The 17,403-nt window shown below is 34.2% G+C and overlaps 2 protein-coding genes across 4 annotated transcripts; both read left to right on the top strand.

Moving 5' to 3' along the window:
• The first annotated feature begins 3,084 nt into the window (after positions 1-3,084).
• Positions 3,085-6,286, top strand: LOC111379362 (putative wall-associated receptor kinase-like 16). 2 transcript variants are annotated; one of them, XM_023002720.1, is made up of 3 exons: positions 3,089-4,042; positions 4,119-4,283; positions 4,737-6,286. In XM_023002720.1, exons 1-3 carry the CDS (start codon positions 3,163-3,165, stop codon positions 5,924-5,926), a joined length of 2,235 nt encoding a protein of 744 aa, XP_022858488.1. In that variant the 5' UTR covers positions 3,089-3,162; the 3' UTR covers positions 5,927-6,286. The 2 variants fall into 2 exon arrangements, with proteins under 2 accessions (XP_022858489.1, XP_022858488.1); XM_023002721.1 differs by lacking the exon at positions 4,119-4,283 and having other exon boundaries at positions 3,085-4,042.
• Positions 6,287-12,793: 6,507 nt separating this feature from the next.
• LOC111379364 (putative wall-associated receptor kinase-like 16) lies at positions 12,794-15,996 on the top strand. Of its 2 annotated transcripts, XM_023002722.1 has the most exons (3): positions 12,798-13,752; positions 13,829-13,993; positions 14,447-15,996. In XM_023002722.1, exons 1-3 carry the CDS (start codon positions 12,873-12,875, stop codon positions 15,634-15,636), a joined length of 2,235 nt encoding a protein of 744 aa, XP_022858490.1. In that variant the 5' UTR covers positions 12,798-12,872; the 3' UTR covers positions 15,637-15,996. The 2 variants fall into 2 exon arrangements, with proteins under 2 accessions (XP_022858491.1, XP_022858490.1); XM_023002723.1 differs by lacking the exon at positions 13,829-13,993 and having other exon boundaries at positions 12,794-13,752.
• Positions 15,997-17,403: the final 1,407 nt, after the last annotated feature.

Raw genomic sequence — 17,403 nt, 5'->3', positions numbered from 1 at the left:
GTAATTTTTATTTAATTTATAATTTGTCTAAATTGCACAAAATTTAAATTCTTTAAAAAAAACGTTAGATTCGCCACGAATTTAAAAAAAAAAAAAAAAGCAAGTAAGCTCGGCTCGCTAAAGCCAAATCCGAAAGCTCTGGTCAAGTCTAAATTTTTTGGCTGAGCAAAAGCTGAACTCGACTCGAGTCAAAATAAGCTCAAACCATTTTTACTAGACCCGAGCTCAAGCTTCAAGTTTTGGTGGCGAGCTGGCTCGGCTCCTTGTTATCCATATGTGCAAACATATTAACAAATAAGACACGTAGCGTGTAAGCAACTTTCAAAAAGAGAACCACACAAAGAATGTCTTATAGGTCGAGCTAGACACCGATCTAAATTCCTAGGATTGTCATGAGATTCGAACCTTAGTTTCAAAAAAAATTTCGACTGAGTAAGGTCAAAGGTAATAGTTCTAATCACAAAGAGCTAAAAAATAATATGGAAATCAAACAACGATCAATATAACCACAAACATGATAATATTACAATTTAGACAAATAGTCCTAAAAATACTAGAATCAGGCAAGGCTGCAATTCTATTGATCACCACACACGATTACTTGCTATTGAAGTAATTTAAAGAGTTTCAACCAATTTATCAGAGCGACCTATTTGTAGTCCGTACCAATGAGAGATGCGAATCTAATTAAGAATCAGGTCCTTATTGCAAAATCAGTAGACCAAAGCCCCAATTGAACGGAACACAGCAATTTCGATTTTCAACTATCAAATATTGAAAAACAGCAAGCAATCGACCCACTGGAGGCTTTGATACCAGTTTGTGAAGTATATATAACCTTCGATCGATCAAACAAACATACAGTGAGTTCCAAATAAATAATAATAATAATAGAATTAATATTGTGAATTAAAGATAAAGACTTCCTATTAAATTATCACAAAGATTGACAGCAAAATGGTTGAACATGGCTCAGATCAATAACCCAATAACTACAAAGCAACTCCACAAGAAGGAACCAAGAATCACGCTCAACCACAAAGGAAACCGCCCAACGAATCACGCAGAAGCGGCCGCATGCAGCCGCAAAACAGGGAAAAAACCAAAGTAGAAAGAGAAAGAACCAAGTAGCCAATTTGTCGATAAGGTGAGGCACAGAAGGTATCACAAAAGGGAACGCACAGAAGGGGCAGCAAAGTTGCAGAAAAGAAGCAACGAAAAGGTCTCACCAAATGGGGGCTAAAGTGTTTAAGTGTTAAAACCGTATGTAAGTATTATAATACCTCAAAAGGCACAAATACATGCAACACACTTCAGGTCAAGTATATGGTTGGGCCCTAAATGCAATACTCGGTCCAACTTCTTTTGTGGGTTACCAATTGTGTGTTATTGGATCGACTATTTTAAATAGTCTCAGTAAGAGGTTCCAAACGAACCATTTGGTTTTATTCGATCCGACAAATTCATCATCGCCCCAAATTTATTTGGTATCAAAATACCTAACAAAAATACAAATAAAAATTCTATATATGTCTATGTGAACACGGGAAAATGAAGTTAATATTCTAGTTTGAAATTTAAGGTTTTTCGAATTGTCACTAAACTTACCAAAATGTTATCACATCCATTACTCTAGTGTCAATTAGATAACTATACTTAAATTTTGTTGAATCGGATAAGTATACCAAAATGTGCTTTCAACTTATTTTGATTATACTTCTGTAACTATACTTTCATTTGATTCAAGTAAGACAACTTTATTCAATTTCACTAATGTGAATCGTTGATCAGATAGTGAATAAATGATAGTTATCATACATAACCATTAGTTGATAACAGGAAATAAGTAATACTTCATTGAGATAAAAAAATGGGTATAATTTATTAAATCTATGTCATTGATTTCTGTGCCAAAAGATTAAATAATTAAATTAGATTAAATAAAACTATAATCATGTAAGTCTGAAAAGTCTAAGAAATGTTATTCTCGTAATTTATAGAGTAGAGTGAACACATGGGAGAAGGCATCAATGGTGACAATATGATGTAATTCTCTCTACATCCCAATTAAATGGTAACAAGAAAAATTAAAAATGAAAATATCAATATTTTGAATTATTTTGAAAACAAATCACTACATTGCATATTTTGTTAACTAATTAATTTAGTAGATTCATCTAAGGTCCCATGCACAAATCGGTAGGCTCTTGCAATAACATTAGTTATGGCCTATACGTTCCATTTCTTTTCCATAGTGAATACCATAGAAAAAGTTATATACAAACTGATCGCCCAAATTCGGTGCTTGTTTGACAAGAATTTTCTAATTTTTTTAATTAAATTTTGAACTAGTCAAACTTAAATTTTAATTTTACATTTCATGGACTCTACAACTTTATTAATTTTGCTACTACTCATTACATAACTTTTATCAAAATTTCTTGAACTTTTGCGAGAGGCTTTGTCAAATTAACAATCTTGTAGTACACAATGAATCAATCAAAGAAATTTGAAGTATATCGCCCCTTGGGCATAGTCCAATGGTGTAAAGGACAAGAGCGATGTTATCTCACGTCTTATTGACAGTCGCAGTGTGGAGGTTCGATTCTTGAGACATAGAATTGGATTCCTTGTAGGTGTAGTGTACAGACATCTCTTGTTTTCTAGCCTGTTAGGACACATCTCGCAATTTACCTTTTTCAAAAAGTTCTACGAGCGAGACGGTAAGGACTCTCAAGGTTGGGGTTCAATATTTTTTTAGAAATTTGAAGTATATCAAATTCTACAGCAATGAGCAAACATGTGCTTCCGGTGCTAGGCGACAACACATTAAATTGCAATAAAAAGTGTCAGAGATACATACAGATTTCAAATGGACCGTTAAGACTTCATGCCAAATTTGCCAGCCCATTGTTTACAGAACTGCCGGACACACTTTAACCGTACACAATGATTGCAAGGTCAGAAATGAAAATGGTACAATTCCTAAATTCAAAGCTTTGCCTCTGAGTGCATGTGACTTGTTTTTGTGTCAGAAATGATTGTCCTTGTGTCAGATGTAGGCCATAAAAGATGAGAAATGAATTCAAGAAATAGGCAAGAACGGGAACCAAACATAGGTATAGTTCGTGGGTTGGAGTTCGGTTAGACTACAGAAAAACAATGGGTTTGCGTTTGCTGCATGCCCAATTACTTGTGTTAATTCTACTTATTTTGGTTTCAAGATCAGTTTCTACACAAGCAAATTCACAAAGAGCAAAGCAAAACTGTATGGATCGTTGTGGAAATGTAAGAATTCCCTTCCCTTTCGGCACGAGGGAAGGCTGTTACTTTAACGAATCATTCTTAGTCACTTGTATTAACACCAACTCTGCTTTTCCGAAACTATTCTGGAGAAACTTTACATTCCAAATCACAAGCATATCCCTGAAGGGCCAATTGCGTGTTTTGCAATCCATATCAAAATACTGTTATTCTAGGACTGGCACCCAACCTGAACCGAAGTCGATAAATTTACCTTTTGGATTCACGGTCAATGATACTGCCAATAAGTTCATTGTCGTTGGTTGTGATAGTTTCGCTCTTGTATCTGGGAGCCGTCGGGAGAAGCAGGATTACATTACAGGGTGTATTTCCCTGTGTAAAAAGGAGGATCTGGCCGAGCTCTCATGTTCTGGTTTAGGCTGTTGCAAGATTTCTATCCCGACACAGGCGTGGAGCGTTGAGGTGAAAACGGGTAGCTTTGATAATTTCACAGAAGTGTCAGACTTCAATAATTGCAGCTATGGCTTTCTAGCTGAGGAAAGTGCATTCACCTTCAACGCAAGTAGTCTTTCCACTCTGAGGAATGTGGAAAAGCTTCCAATGGTGGTTGACTGGGCAGTTGGAGAAGAAACTTGTAAGGAGGCTGGAAATAATATTTCTAGTTATGCATGTAAAAGTGAGAATTCCAATTGTTATAAACCCAATAATGGTTATGGGTATCGCTGTTATTGCCAGGAAGGTTATGACGGAAATCCATACCTCAAGAACGGCTGTAAAGGTATATTGTTCACAATATAATAAACAAGATGTTACCTTCATTATTCCTTCTTATTACTCTTATATTTGTTATGCAGACATTGATGAATGTAATAATCAAACTCTCAATATCTGTGAAAAGGATTGTAAGAACACAGCAGGGGGTTTTAAGTGTCTTTGCCCGAAAGGCTACCATGGAGATGGTAAAAAAGACGGACGAGGTTGCATTCGTGGTCAATCACTTGTCCTCAAAGTTGCTACAGGTTATCAGTCGCACTATTTCATGGGTGTAGCTAAGTAATCAGCAATTCCCCTTGTAATAAAGAAATTGCTGCCAGAATTAATATAGATGCTGCCACAGCAACATCTGTTCTGGTCTGTCAAAGTGTAGTCTCTATTAATTCTAGCAGCACTTTATCTGTACAAATAGTAGCTATCGTAAGTAATTGACTAATTTCCTTACCAAACCAACAACTGTAAGCCTCCAACAGAATTCTAGCTAGTCGTTAGGCTGACCTTGAATTTCGTCCTTACCAGATGTTACTGAAGGAGTAATTGCTTTTAATATATTATAGTTCCTTACTCCCTTATATACTAAATTACCGAAAACAATGAAGAATATTGATATTTACGTTCTCTAGTCTCTTACCTCTTCCATGCTCATTTGTTTATCTAAGGAGTGTGGTAATGAAGCTAACATAAAATTTACATTACAGGGATTTCTATAGGAATCACTCTTACAGTGGTTGCTATCTGGTGGTTATGCTTCGTACACCAGGAAAAAAAGTTGGTCAAGATGAAGCACACATTCTTTCTTCAAAATGGTGGGCTATTGTTGCAAGAAAAACTCGCCCGAGGAGAACAGTCGCCCGATGGAGCAAAAATATTCACTTCCACTGAGCTCAAGAAGGCAACAAATGACTTCCATGATAATAGAATTGTTGGTCAAGGAGGCTTCGGCACTGTATACAAAGGCTTCTTATCGGATAATACAATAGTTGCCGTAAAAAAGTCCAAACAAGTTGATCCAAACCAAGTAGAGCAATTTATCAATGAAGTGATTGTTCTTTCCCGGATCAATCACAGGAATGTAGTCAAGTTTCTTGGTTGTTGTTTGGAAACTCAAGCTCCTCTCTTAGTTTACGAATTCATCAACAATGGCACCCTCTTTGAACACATACACAACAAAGCAAAGGCAAGCTCTTTTTCTTGGGATATGCGGTTAAGAGTCGCTGCAGAGGCTGCAGGAGTGCTTGCGTATCTGCACTCAGCGGCTTCTCCTCCAATCATACAAAGAGATGTTAAATCAGCAAATATTCTTTTAGACACTAATTTCACAGCCAAAGTTTCAGATTTTGGAGCTTCAAAATTATTTCCTATTGATCAAACTCAATTATCTACTGTGGTGCAAGGAACTTTTGGATATTTAGATCCTGAATACATGCAAACAAACCAGTTGACTGGGAAAAGTGATGTTTACAGCTTTGGAGTAGTCCTGGTTGAGTTACTAACAGGAAAGAAGGCATTAAGTTATGATAGATCAGAGGAGGAGAGAAATTTAGCCAACTATTTTCTCTCAACACTGAAGCAAAACAACCTACTCCAAGTTCTTGATGATAGTATTGTATGCGAAGGAAACAGTGAGAAGTTAACATCAGTTGCTATGCTTGCGAAAAGGTGTTTACATGTTAAAGGGGAGGATAGACCAAGTATGAAGGAAGTAGCTATGGAACTTGAAGGTCTGAGATTAGCAGGAAAACACTCGTGGAACCAAACAGAACCCATTGAAGAAGAGTCGGAATCCCTGCTTTCTGGGAAAATGAATGCCTTTGCAATTGCAACCGGTGAGGGTAGTAGCACATCTATTGGATATGATAGCACGATGGATCATATTAGTGGGAGATAATACGTAGCATTTGGAGTGAGGTTATATGGTGCCGGCGTGATTGGCATTGTTGTTGTCGAGTTAATTAATGGTTTTATCTTGTGTTAGTTATTATTTAAATATGATTTCAGTAGAAAAATATAAATAATATAATAAAATAAAAGATTCAAGGACTTTGGGGGATTCAGGCTGGACCATGTTCCCCGTCTATGCATTGCTATTCAGGAGCAAATTCCCTGTCTCATACGGCCCGAAGGAATATGGGATGAATCGGGCGTGTGATTTCTTTGTATAATTAGTTTCCTTGTTTAATAAAGGTTTCTTGTATATATTTGTAAATATCTATATATATGAAGGGAAACAAGAGGAAGAATCATCAAACGAAATTGTCACGACTATGTATTTGCTGCAAGCCCAATTCCTTCTGGCAATTCTGCTAATTTGGCCTCGAAATCAGTTTCTACTCGAGCAAATTCCCAAATAGCAAATTCCATCTGTATGGAACTTTGTGGACATGTGAGTATTCCCTTCCCTTTTGGCACAAGGGAAGGCTGTTACCTAAACAGTTCTTTAACAAACTATTTTAATATTCAAAAACCTAACAACATTATTATCACTAATCTTCAGGATGAGCATATGATTTATCTTTAAATATCTAACCAAGTATTATTGAAATTTTAATGGAAACTTCTTATCAGTGTGAAAAATTCAATAAAACATACAAAGGGTTGAATTCCTGGATCTTATTTTATTGATATTCTATTTAGGTAATACAAGAGGAAGATGTTGAAAACTTACATTCAAAGATCAGGAGAAAGAGATATTTTAAAAGAAGTAAACGTGAAGAAATACTTCATTACAATTACGCCTTATAAATCTTCAACTATACACAAGAGAAGAAAATATTTGAATTTGATAGAAGGTATTTATTCCATGGCTCCACAATGTGCAGATCCTCGCTATTGATACCTTGGTTGCTAACAAGTCTGCAGCATTGCTTCCTTCCCAAAGGATGTGGAAGAATTTGACCTCCAACTTGATTTAGTTTATTATTTGAGGCTGGTGTAGCACTTGGCTATTGATACCTGATTTGGCGAGAATTTAAAGAAAGTTATGGAGTATGTCACTTTTAAATTTCACTACATTAATTTAAAGCAATGTTTAAATTCATGCTCATATAGATGCACATGTATGCATCTATTTAATTAATTCAAAAGAATTTAAATAAAATAGATTGCAACTACAGAGAACGTCAGTTTTCTTATTCTCATTTCAGAGACACATTGCATGCATCACTTGAATTAATTCCATGTTGATTTTTTATATATACTAAATCACACTCATACATATTGGAATTTTAATATATACGAACTTAAAATTGTCAATCTAAATATGAAATTTCACGTCTATGAAATGGCCAAAAAAAAAAAACCCTCAACATCAAAATCAAATAAAATGTGAACTAATTGAATAAAAAAAATCAGAAATTTACAAATTTGTAGATCAGTGTTGATTATTTGCAGATTTAAGGAAGAAAATTTTGGAGAAAAGATGGGTAAAGCAGCCTTTGATTTTATTTGGGTTTGATTTCTGCAAATTTTTTATTTTTTTTTATTTTTATAATTTCGGTTTGGAGTATGCAAGATTTCTGTTTTGAACATTTTTCAATCGATAAATTTTACCATATATCTTGAGGAGATAATGAGGGTAAAATTATATTGTAGTATATATATGTTTAAACCCATGATTATAATGATTTTTCATAATTAATCTTTCTTAATCACATCCGACACACAATGGTGATAACTATTAAGGTACGACAAAAACTTCTCCATTTTAGAGTTGACAATAATATAATTAAACTCAAAAATCTACAAGATTTCTATTTTCATATAACTAAAAGTAAAATTTTGATTAATTTAAAGTTAGTCAAATATGCTCAAAACCTAATCATCATCGCTAAAATCTAAAAATTTCCAACAAACGCAAACTTAAAAATATTGTGAGCAATTAAGTCAATTATCTTAAAAAAAAAAAAAAAAAATGCATAGTTGTAAACATTTTTGTCTGGCAAAAAATTAATATTGAGTTAACAACCATCGAACCCAAAAAATTTACACATTTAAATGGGAAAAAAAATTTCTACGACTAGAATTCATTATTTTAAACGGACCAAATTACTATTTATTATTTAATTGAGTAATCTTTTACAATATTTCTTTTATGCAGAATAAAAAATAATTAATGGCTCCATAATTGAGAGAAAAAATACGAAACTAACCTTGCGTTTCACCATTCCAATCATATTCACCAACCTTTATCGTTCAGAAGAAAAAGAAGACTTTGTTTCTTTAAATGTTGGCGTTCATGGCTTCCCGGCGGCTGCTTGCGGTGGTGCTTCTCTCGTTTTTAATGGTGGTGTCTGCCGTGGCTGTTCCTGCATCAAGTAAGCCTGATAAAATCCTTGATATTGATAAATTGTAGAGTAGGAATAGGACAATTCTTCAATTACAATTAACGTGTTAGACTTTTGTGATATCAGGGAGTCTTGAAGTAAAAGTTGGTAACATTCATCATCAGGTACTCTCTCTCTCATGACCAGATGAGATGGCCTTAAAACATTCTATTGAACACACACACATATATGTATGTATGTATTTCCATAAACATTTTGTTAAATTTCTTTTTCTTCTATGACACTTGTAAAAATGTTGCATACTGAATTTTTGAGTTCAAAGGGACTGCAATTATTAAATACCTACGATTTGACAATAAAGCTCAAATAGCATCTATTTATTTTTTAAACGCAGACTACTATATATTATAAGCTTTGCTCTTTAATAAAAGATGACATGACATTCACGGATGAATTCAGGATTGAATTCAAGATTGGGTCACAAAATTTCAAGTCGGGCTAATATATGAAAAAAAAAATTACAAACAAAAAACTGTTTTAAAAAAAAAAAAATGAAAAATGCATTGAAAAAAAATAAAAATTTCTTGGGCTTTGGGGGGACTACAACCCAGCCTAGTCCCTCCTCCCCATATCCGTCTCCGATGACATTCTAGTTTGAGTTATATTACATATACAAATAGTTTAGTTTATCAGAAAGTTTGATAGATGGTAAGATAACATGCATGTTGATCCTTGAATTTATCTGTCAACATAGGTGTAAACAATCAGTACAAGTAGCTTAAAATTTTACGTTACTTTTTTTCATATTTGTGTAGGATATGGTGGAGTTGAAGGTTGATAGTGAAGAAGTGGTGGAAATTAGATTAGTGGAGATTCGAGATTACGGAGGTCCTAGAACTAGATCTCCAATAAACAAGAAGACATAATCATGTTTGTTTAAGCCTTCGTCTTTGGCTGGTTCTTTCTATATTTGCAATTGTTAGTCGTTTAATTTATCTGATTCAAGCTTGCACTGTTTAGTGTAGAGTTTAATGGATATGTACTTTGAACCAAATAAAGCTCAATAACTAATGTGAAATTTTGCTATAGGTCGAGAGACTACCCCGTATTTTTTACTTTTTTTACTCTCTCATGTTCTCCATTTATTGAAAGATATCCACGTTCACATTAAATATATTAATTTCAAATGAAAATTTATAAGATAACAATACTATGTGTTATTTGCTCCATTTTTTTGCTAATTCAGTTTACCAACGAGCCAATTATGTCCATTTAGTGCTGTTTACCTCAATTTTTTTTTAATCCAGAGAAGATTACATTATGTTGCAGAGCTCTTTGAAATCAGTGATATTCCAAGCCCAATTTGTTAAATTTTATTATGATTTCAAATTCCAAGAACTTGAAAACCTAATTATTCTATTGCCAAAATCATCCAATCAAATCACTAAGAGAATCATTATATGTAGAATATACCTTAATTCATTGTGAATGATTCCTTATTACTGGATTTAGATTCCGGATCTTAAATCTTGAAGATCAATTGCAATCGTTTTCATGTTTGGCTTCTTAATCTTTAGTCTTGAATGTTGCCTCTTTTGATTCTTGAATTCTTATTTTTGACTTTGGTTTCTTGCTTTATAGTCTTGATTGCTTCAGCATGTTCTTCTTGATTCTCGATCTCGATCAATGTTATAAAAATCAGATCGGACCGACCAGTTCAACCGAAAAAATAGTGAACTGCCTTTTAATCCGGTCCGATACTCATAAACTAACCGAAAAATAAAAAACCAACTAATAAACCATCAAATCAGCTAGTTTAACCGTGAACCGAAAAATCGACCACAATTTCTTACGGGTAATTTGATTTTTTTTTTCCACAAAATTTTTTAACTATCTTAATGGATTACCTATTGCAATTGAAGGCCCAAGTAACTTTTTTATAAAAGTGATTCTCCCTTGCCTTCTTTTTAAAGGAGATCCTTTTTTCAATGTTTTAATAATTTTTCAATGTGGGATGCTAGCTCCTTTTTAAAGGAGAATATTCTTCCAATATTGTGGTAATCTCCCAATGTGGAATACTTGCCAATTATCAATGCTAAGTGTTTCCTAGTTTTCTTCATCATTTTCATTAACAAATCATAAATCCCAACAAGATTATAATTTTCAATTTGAACAAACCAAATTATTTTGGACATATTAATTTTTAGTTTTCAAAGTTATAAAATAAATTATTATAATGAATCTAATTAACAAATATTGATTATGGTCCCGTTTGGGAACGATTTTGAGAATTAATTTTTTGACTATTAGGAGAAAAGTAGGGGCCACTTGTGATAGAAGAAGTCAAACTTTACGGCTGGAATAGTGAAATAACGATCAAAAAATCAATTTTTTGGGGTGAAAAATCACTCCCAAACACCCTCTATATTTATTTTGAATGAGAAAACTAAAATTTAAAAATCTATTATATTTATGATATTTTATAGTTTATTTGTGTAATTATTTATTTAATTTGTCATCCGGTTCGATATTGGTTCGACCTTGATTTGATCCTTTAAACCTCGTCTCTCTTCCTTTTCCGGGTCGATTTTTAAAACATTGATAATAATACCTCAAAGGGCACAAATATATGCAATACACTTTTGGTCAAGTGTATGGTTGGGCCCTAAATGTAATACTCCGTGCAACTTCTTTTGTGGGTTACCAATTATTTTTTATTGGATCGGCTATTTTAAATAGTCTCAATGTGAGGTTCCAAACGAACCATTTGATTTTAATCCCATCCGATAAATTCAATATCTCCCCAAATTTATTTATTATAAAAAAAACCTAACAAAGATACAAATAAAAACTACATATAAGTCTTCTTGAACAAAGGAAAGTGAAGTTAATATTCTAGTTGTCACTAGATTTTTCTCAAATATTCTTCACTTATGATTGAAATTCAAGGTTTTTCGAATTGTCACTGAACTTACCAAAACATTATCACATCCTTCGCTCCATCATTCTAGTGTCAATTATATAATTGTACTTAAATTTTGTTGAATCAGATAACCACACTTTAATATGCTTTCAATTGGATAAGTACCCTTTATTTTTATTATAATTCCGTAAGTATACTTTAATTTGATTCAAATAAGACAACTTTATTCAATTTTCACTAATGTGAATCGTTGATGGGATAGTCAATAAATAATAGCTATCATACGTAACCGTTAGTTGATAACATGGAATAAGTGATACTTCATTGAAATATATAATGGGCATAATTTATTAACACTATGTCATTGATTTCTGTGCCAAAAGATTAAATAATTAAATTAGATTAAATAAAACTATAATCATGTAAGTCTGAAAAGTCTAAGAAATGTTATTCTCGTAATTTATAGAGTAGAGTGAACACATGGGAGAAGGCATCAATGGTGACAATATGATGTAATTCTCTCTACATCCCAATTAAATGGTAACAAGAAAAATTAAAAATGAAAATATCAATATTTTGAATTATTTTGAAAACAAATCACTACATTGCATATTTTGTTAACTAATTAATTTAGTAGATTCATCTAAGGTCCCATGCACAAATCGGTAGGCTCTTGCAATAACATTAGTTATGGCCTATACGTTCCATTTCTTTTCCATAGTGAATACCATAGAAAAAGTTATATACAAACTGATCGCCCAAATTCGGTGCTTGTTTGACAAGAATTTTCTAATTTTTTTAATTAAATTTTGAACTAGTCAAACTTAAATTTTAATTTTACATTTCATGGACTCTACAACTTTATTAATTTTGCTACTACTCATTACATAACTTTTATCAAAATTTCTTGAACTTTTGCGAGAGGCTTTGTCAAATTAACAATCTTGTAGTACACAATGAATCAATCAAAGAAATTTGAAGTATATCGCCCCTTGGGCATAGTCCAATGGTGTAAAGGACAAGAGCGATGTTATCTCACGTCTTATTGACAGTCGCAGTGTGGAGGTTCGATTCTTGAGACATAGAATTGGATTCCTTGTAGGTGTAGTGTACAGACATCTCTTGTTTTCTAGCCTGTTAGGACACATCTCGCAATTTACCTTTTTCAAAAAGTTCTACGAGCGAGACGGTAAGGACTCTCAAGGTTGGGGTTCAATATTTTTTTAGAAATTTGAAGTATATCAAATTCTACAGCAATGAGCAAACATGTGCTTCCGGTGCTAGGCGACAACACATTAAATTGCAATAAAAAGTGTCAGAGATACATACAGATTTCAAATGGACCGTTAAGACTTCATGCCAAATTTGCCAGCCCATTGTTTACAGAACTGCCGGACACACTTTAACCGTACACAATGATTGCAAGGTCAGAAATGAAAATGGTACAATTCCTAAATTCAAAGCTTTGCCTCTGAGTGCATGTGACTTGTTTTTGTGTCAGAAATGATTGTCCTTGTGTCAGATGTAGGCCATAAAAGATGAGAAATGAATTCAAGAAATAGGCAAGAACGGGAACCAAACATAGGTATAGTTCGTGGGTTGGAGTTCGGTTAGACTACAGAAAAACAATGGGTTTGCGTTTGCTGCATGCCCAATTACTTGTGTTAATTCTACTTATTTTGGTTTCAAGATCAGTTTCTACACAAGCAAATTCACAAAGAGCAAAGCAAAACTGTATGGATCGTTGTGGAAATGTAAGAATTCCCTTCCCTTTCGGCACGAGGGAAGGCTGTTACTTTAACGAATCATTCTTAGTCACTTGTATTAACACCAACTCTGCTTTTCCGAAACTATTCTGGAGAAACTTTACATTCCAAATCACAAGCATATCCCTGAAGGGCCAATTGCGTGTTTTGCAATCCATATCAAAATACTGTTATTCTAGGACTGGCACCCAACCTGAACCGAAGTCGATAAATTTACCTTTTGGATTCACGGTCAATGATACTGCCAATAAGTTCATTGTCGTTGGTTGTGATAGTTACGCTCTTGTATCTGGGAGCCGTCGGGAGAAGCAGGATTACATTACAGGGTGTATTTCCCTGTGTAAAAAGGAGGATCTGGCCGAGCTCTCATGTTCTGGTTTAGGCTTTTGCAAGATTTCTATCCCGACACAGGCGTGGAGCGTTGAGGTGAAAACGGGTAGCTTTGAAAATTTCACAGAAATGTCAGACTTCAATAATTGCAGCTATGGCTTTCTAGCTGAGGAAAGTGCATTCACCTTCAACGCAAGTAGTCTTTCCACTCTGAGGAATGTGGAAAAGCTTCCAATGGTGGTTGACTGGGCAGTTGGAGAAGAAACTTGTAAGGAGGCTGGAAATAATATTTCTAGTTATGCATGTAAAAGTGAGAATTCCAATTGTTATAAACCCAATAATGGTTATGGGTATCGCTGTTATTGCCAGGAAGGTTATGACGGAAATCCATACCTCAAGAACGGCTGTAAAGGTATATTGTTCACAATATAATAAACAAGATGTTACCTTCATTATTCCTTCTTATTACTCTTATATTTGTTATGCAGACATTGATGAATGTAATAATCAAACTCTCAATATCTGTGAAAAGGATTGTAAGAACACAGCAGGGGGTTTTAAGTGTCTTTGCCCGAAAGGCTACCATGGAGATGGTAAAAAAGACGGACGAGGTTGCATTCGTGGTCAATCACTTGTCCTCAAAGTTGCTACAGGTTATCAGTCGCACTATTTCATGGGTGTAGCTAAGTAATCAGCAATTCCCCTTGTAATAAAGAAATTGCTGCCAGAATTAATATAGATGCTGCCACAGCAACATCTGTTCTGGTCTGTCAAAGTGTAGTCTCTATTAATTCTAGCAGCACTTTATCTGTACAAATAGTAGCTATCGTAAGTAATTGACTAATTTCCTTACCAAACCAACAACTGTAAGCCTCCAACAGAATTCTAGCTAGTCGTTAGGCTGACCTTGAATTTCGTCCTTACCAGATGTTACTGAAGGAGTAATTGCTTTTAATATATTATAGTTCCTTACTCCCTTATATACTAAATTACCGAAAACAATGAAGAATATTGATATTTACGTTCTCTAGTCTCTTACCTCTTCCATGCTCATTTGTTTATCTAAGGAGTGTGGTAATGAAGCTAACATAAAATTTACATTACAGGGATTTCTATAGGAATCACTCTTACAGTGGTTGCTATCTGGTGGTTATGCTTCGTACACCAGGAAAAAAAGTTGGTCAAGATGAAGCACACATTCTTTCTTCAAAATGGTGGGCTATTGTTGCAAGAAAAACTCGCCCGAGGAGAACAGTCGCCCGATGGAGCAAAAATATTCACTTCCACTGAGCTCAAGAAGGCAACAAATGACTTCCATGATAATAGAATTGTTGGTCAAGGAGGCTTCGGCACTGTATACAAAGGCTTCTTATCGGATAATACAATAGTTGCCGTAAAAAAGTCCAAACAAGTTGATCCAAACCAAGTAGAGCAATTTATCAATGAAGTGATTGTTCTTTCCCGGATCAATCACAGGAATGTAGTCAAGTTTCTTGGTTGTTGTTTGGAAACTCAAGCTCCTCTCTTAGTTTACGAATTCATCAACAATGGCACCCTCTTTGAACACATACACAACAAAGCAAAGGCAAGCTCTTTTTCTTGGGATATGCGGTTAAGAGTCGCTGCAGAGGCTGCAGGAGTGCTTGCGTATCTGCACTCAGCGGCTTCTCCTCCAATCATACAAAGAGATGTTAAATCAGCAAATATTCTTTTAGACACTAATTTCACAGCCAAAGTTTCAGATTTTGGAGCTTCAAAATTATTTCCTATTGATCAAACTCAATTATCTACTGTGGTGCAAGGAACTTTTGGATATTTAGATCCTGAATACATGCAAACAAACCAGTTGACTGGGAAAAGTGATGTTTACAGCTTTGGAGTAGTCCTGGTTGAGTTACTAACAGGAAAGAAGGCATTAAGTTATGATAGATCAGAGGAGGAGAGAAATTTAGCCAACTATTTTCTCTCAACACTGAAGCAAAACAACCTACTCCAAGTTCTTGATGATAGTATTGTATGCGAAGGAAACAGTGAGAAGTTAACATCAGTTGCTATGCTTGCGAAAAGGTGTTTACATGTTAAAGGGGAGGATAGACCAAGTATGAAGGAAGTAGCTATGGAACTTGAAGGTCTGAGATTAGCAGGAAAACACTCGTGGAACCAAACAGAACCCATTGAAGAAGAGTCGGAATCCCTGCTTTCTGGGAAAATGAATGCCTTTGCAATTGCAACCGGTGAGGGTAGTAGCACATCTATTGGATATGATAGCACGATGGATCATATTAGTGGGAGATAATACGTAGCATTTGGAGTGAGGTTATATGGTGCCGGCGTGATTGGCATTGTTGTTGTCGAGTTAATTAATGGTTTTATCTTGTGTTAGTTATTATTTAAATATGATTTCAGTAGAAAAATATAAATAATATAATAAAATAAAAGATTCAAGGACTTTGGGGGATTCAGGCTGGACCATGTTCCCCGTCTATGCATTGCTATTCAGGAGCAAATTCCCTGTCTCATACGGCCCGAAGGAATATGGGATGAATCGGGCGTGTGATTTCTTTGTATAATTAGTTTCCTTGTTTAATAAAGGTTTCTTGTATATATTTGTAAATATCTATATATATGAAGGGAAACAAGAGGAAGAATCATCAAACGAAATTGTCACGACTATGTATTTGCTGCAAGCCCAATTCCTTCTGGCAATTCTGCTAATTTGGCCTCGAAATCAGTTTCTACTCGAGCAAATTCCCAAATAGCAAATTCCATCTGTATGGAACTTTGTGGACATGTGAGTATTCCCTTCCCTTTTGGCACAAGGGAAGGCTGTTACCTAAACAGTTCTTTAACAAACTATTTTAATATTCAAAAACCTAACAACATTATTATCACTAATCTTCAGGATGAGCATATGATTTATCTTTAAATATCTAACCAAGTATTATTGAAATTTTAATGGAAACTTCTTATCAGTGTGAAAAATTCAATAAAACATACAAGTAAGAACACAAAGATTTATCTAATTCGACGCCAGTGTGACAAACCTACATCGACGGGAGAAGAGAGAAGACTATATTCACTTATATTTGAAGTGTTACAATGACACATATAAATAGTCATATTACATCAATGTTGCCTTATTATAGATGAGACAATCAAGTAAAGAATATAACAAATTATGTAAACATTCCAATTATCGTCAACCAATGTTCTTCAAATTATGCCATAATATTTTCTTCAATATTAGCAAATATTCTTCAATCACCAAATATCTTTTCTCCAACACAATATCTTCATGTCTATGTAACATAACACTCAATCCTTGGCACCTTCACTCGAGTGGGAGTTAAAGGCATAATATTTTAATATCAGTGACTGTATACTCGACTTAAGTAGCTCATCTTCATTTGGTATGGATTGTAGAGTGAAATATGTTCATATTTTTCTTTATAGTAACTAGGAATCAATACCTTTATTTGACTTGGTCGAGTCCCTATGTTGTAAAATTATTTTGAGTTTTTGGAAGTTGAGTCAATTCATTTCGTCGTGACAAATTTCATCTTTATATTAGGGCCATCGGAAAAAAAAAAAAAAAAGGGTTTCCTACAAAATAGTAGCAATTTTATAAATCAGCAGCACAATTTCATGAATCAAATCAAGCATAAATAGAATTATATTGTCCAATCACATAAACAGGTCTTAGATTTGGGAAAATTTACCAAATTAAAACTCACAGTTGCATGTTTAGCTAGCTTATAAGTTATTCCTTTTCAGTTTATGTGGAAGAAATTCATGCGAAATACTGGCCAAATAAACCGAAAAATGTAAATTTTGTGTTGGGTCTAACATATCCACTCGATATGAAGCATAAGGTAAAACTTGGTCTTAATTAAGCTACAACTAAGATTTATCCCTTTTTGCTAGTGAGTTTGGACCTGACGTTTATCCATTACATTTCACCTTTGCTCTATTTAAAACGTCCCAGGAATGCATTTGCCTGATAGGATAAGCTATCAAGAATATTTTGTTTGAGACGACTTATAGAAACGAACTATGTAAGGGT

Source organism: Olea europaea, unplaced genomic scaffold (genome assembly GCF_002742605.1).
Source record: "Olea europaea var. sylvestris unplaced genomic scaffold, O_europaea_v1 scaffold1976, whole genome shotgun sequence".
NCBI lineage: Eukaryota > Viridiplantae > Streptophyta > Magnoliopsida > Lamiales > Oleaceae > Olea > Olea europaea.
This window is presented reverse-complemented; position numbering and strand designations above follow the sequence as displayed.

Coding starts and splice junctions, on each gene's coding strand:
- LOC111379362 (XM_023002720.1), top strand. CDS start 3,163: ATGGGTTTGCGTTTGCTGCATGCCCAATTACTTGTGTTAATTCTACTT. Junction 4,043..4,118: donor CCTCAAGAACGGCTGTAAAG/GTATATTGTTCA, acceptor TTTGTTATGCAG/ACATTGATGAATGTAATAAT. Junction 4,284..4,736: donor TGTCCTCAAAGTTGCTACAG/GTTATCAGTCGC, acceptor TTTACATTACAG/GGATTTCTATAGGAATCACT.
- LOC111379364 (XM_023002722.1), top strand. CDS start 12,873: ATGGGTTTGCGTTTGCTGCATGCCCAATTACTTGTGTTAATTCTACTT. Junction 13,753..13,828: donor CCTCAAGAACGGCTGTAAAG/GTATATTGTTCA, acceptor TTTGTTATGCAG/ACATTGATGAATGTAATAAT. Junction 13,994..14,446: donor TGTCCTCAAAGTTGCTACAG/GTTATCAGTCGC, acceptor TTTACATTACAG/GGATTTCTATAGGAATCACT.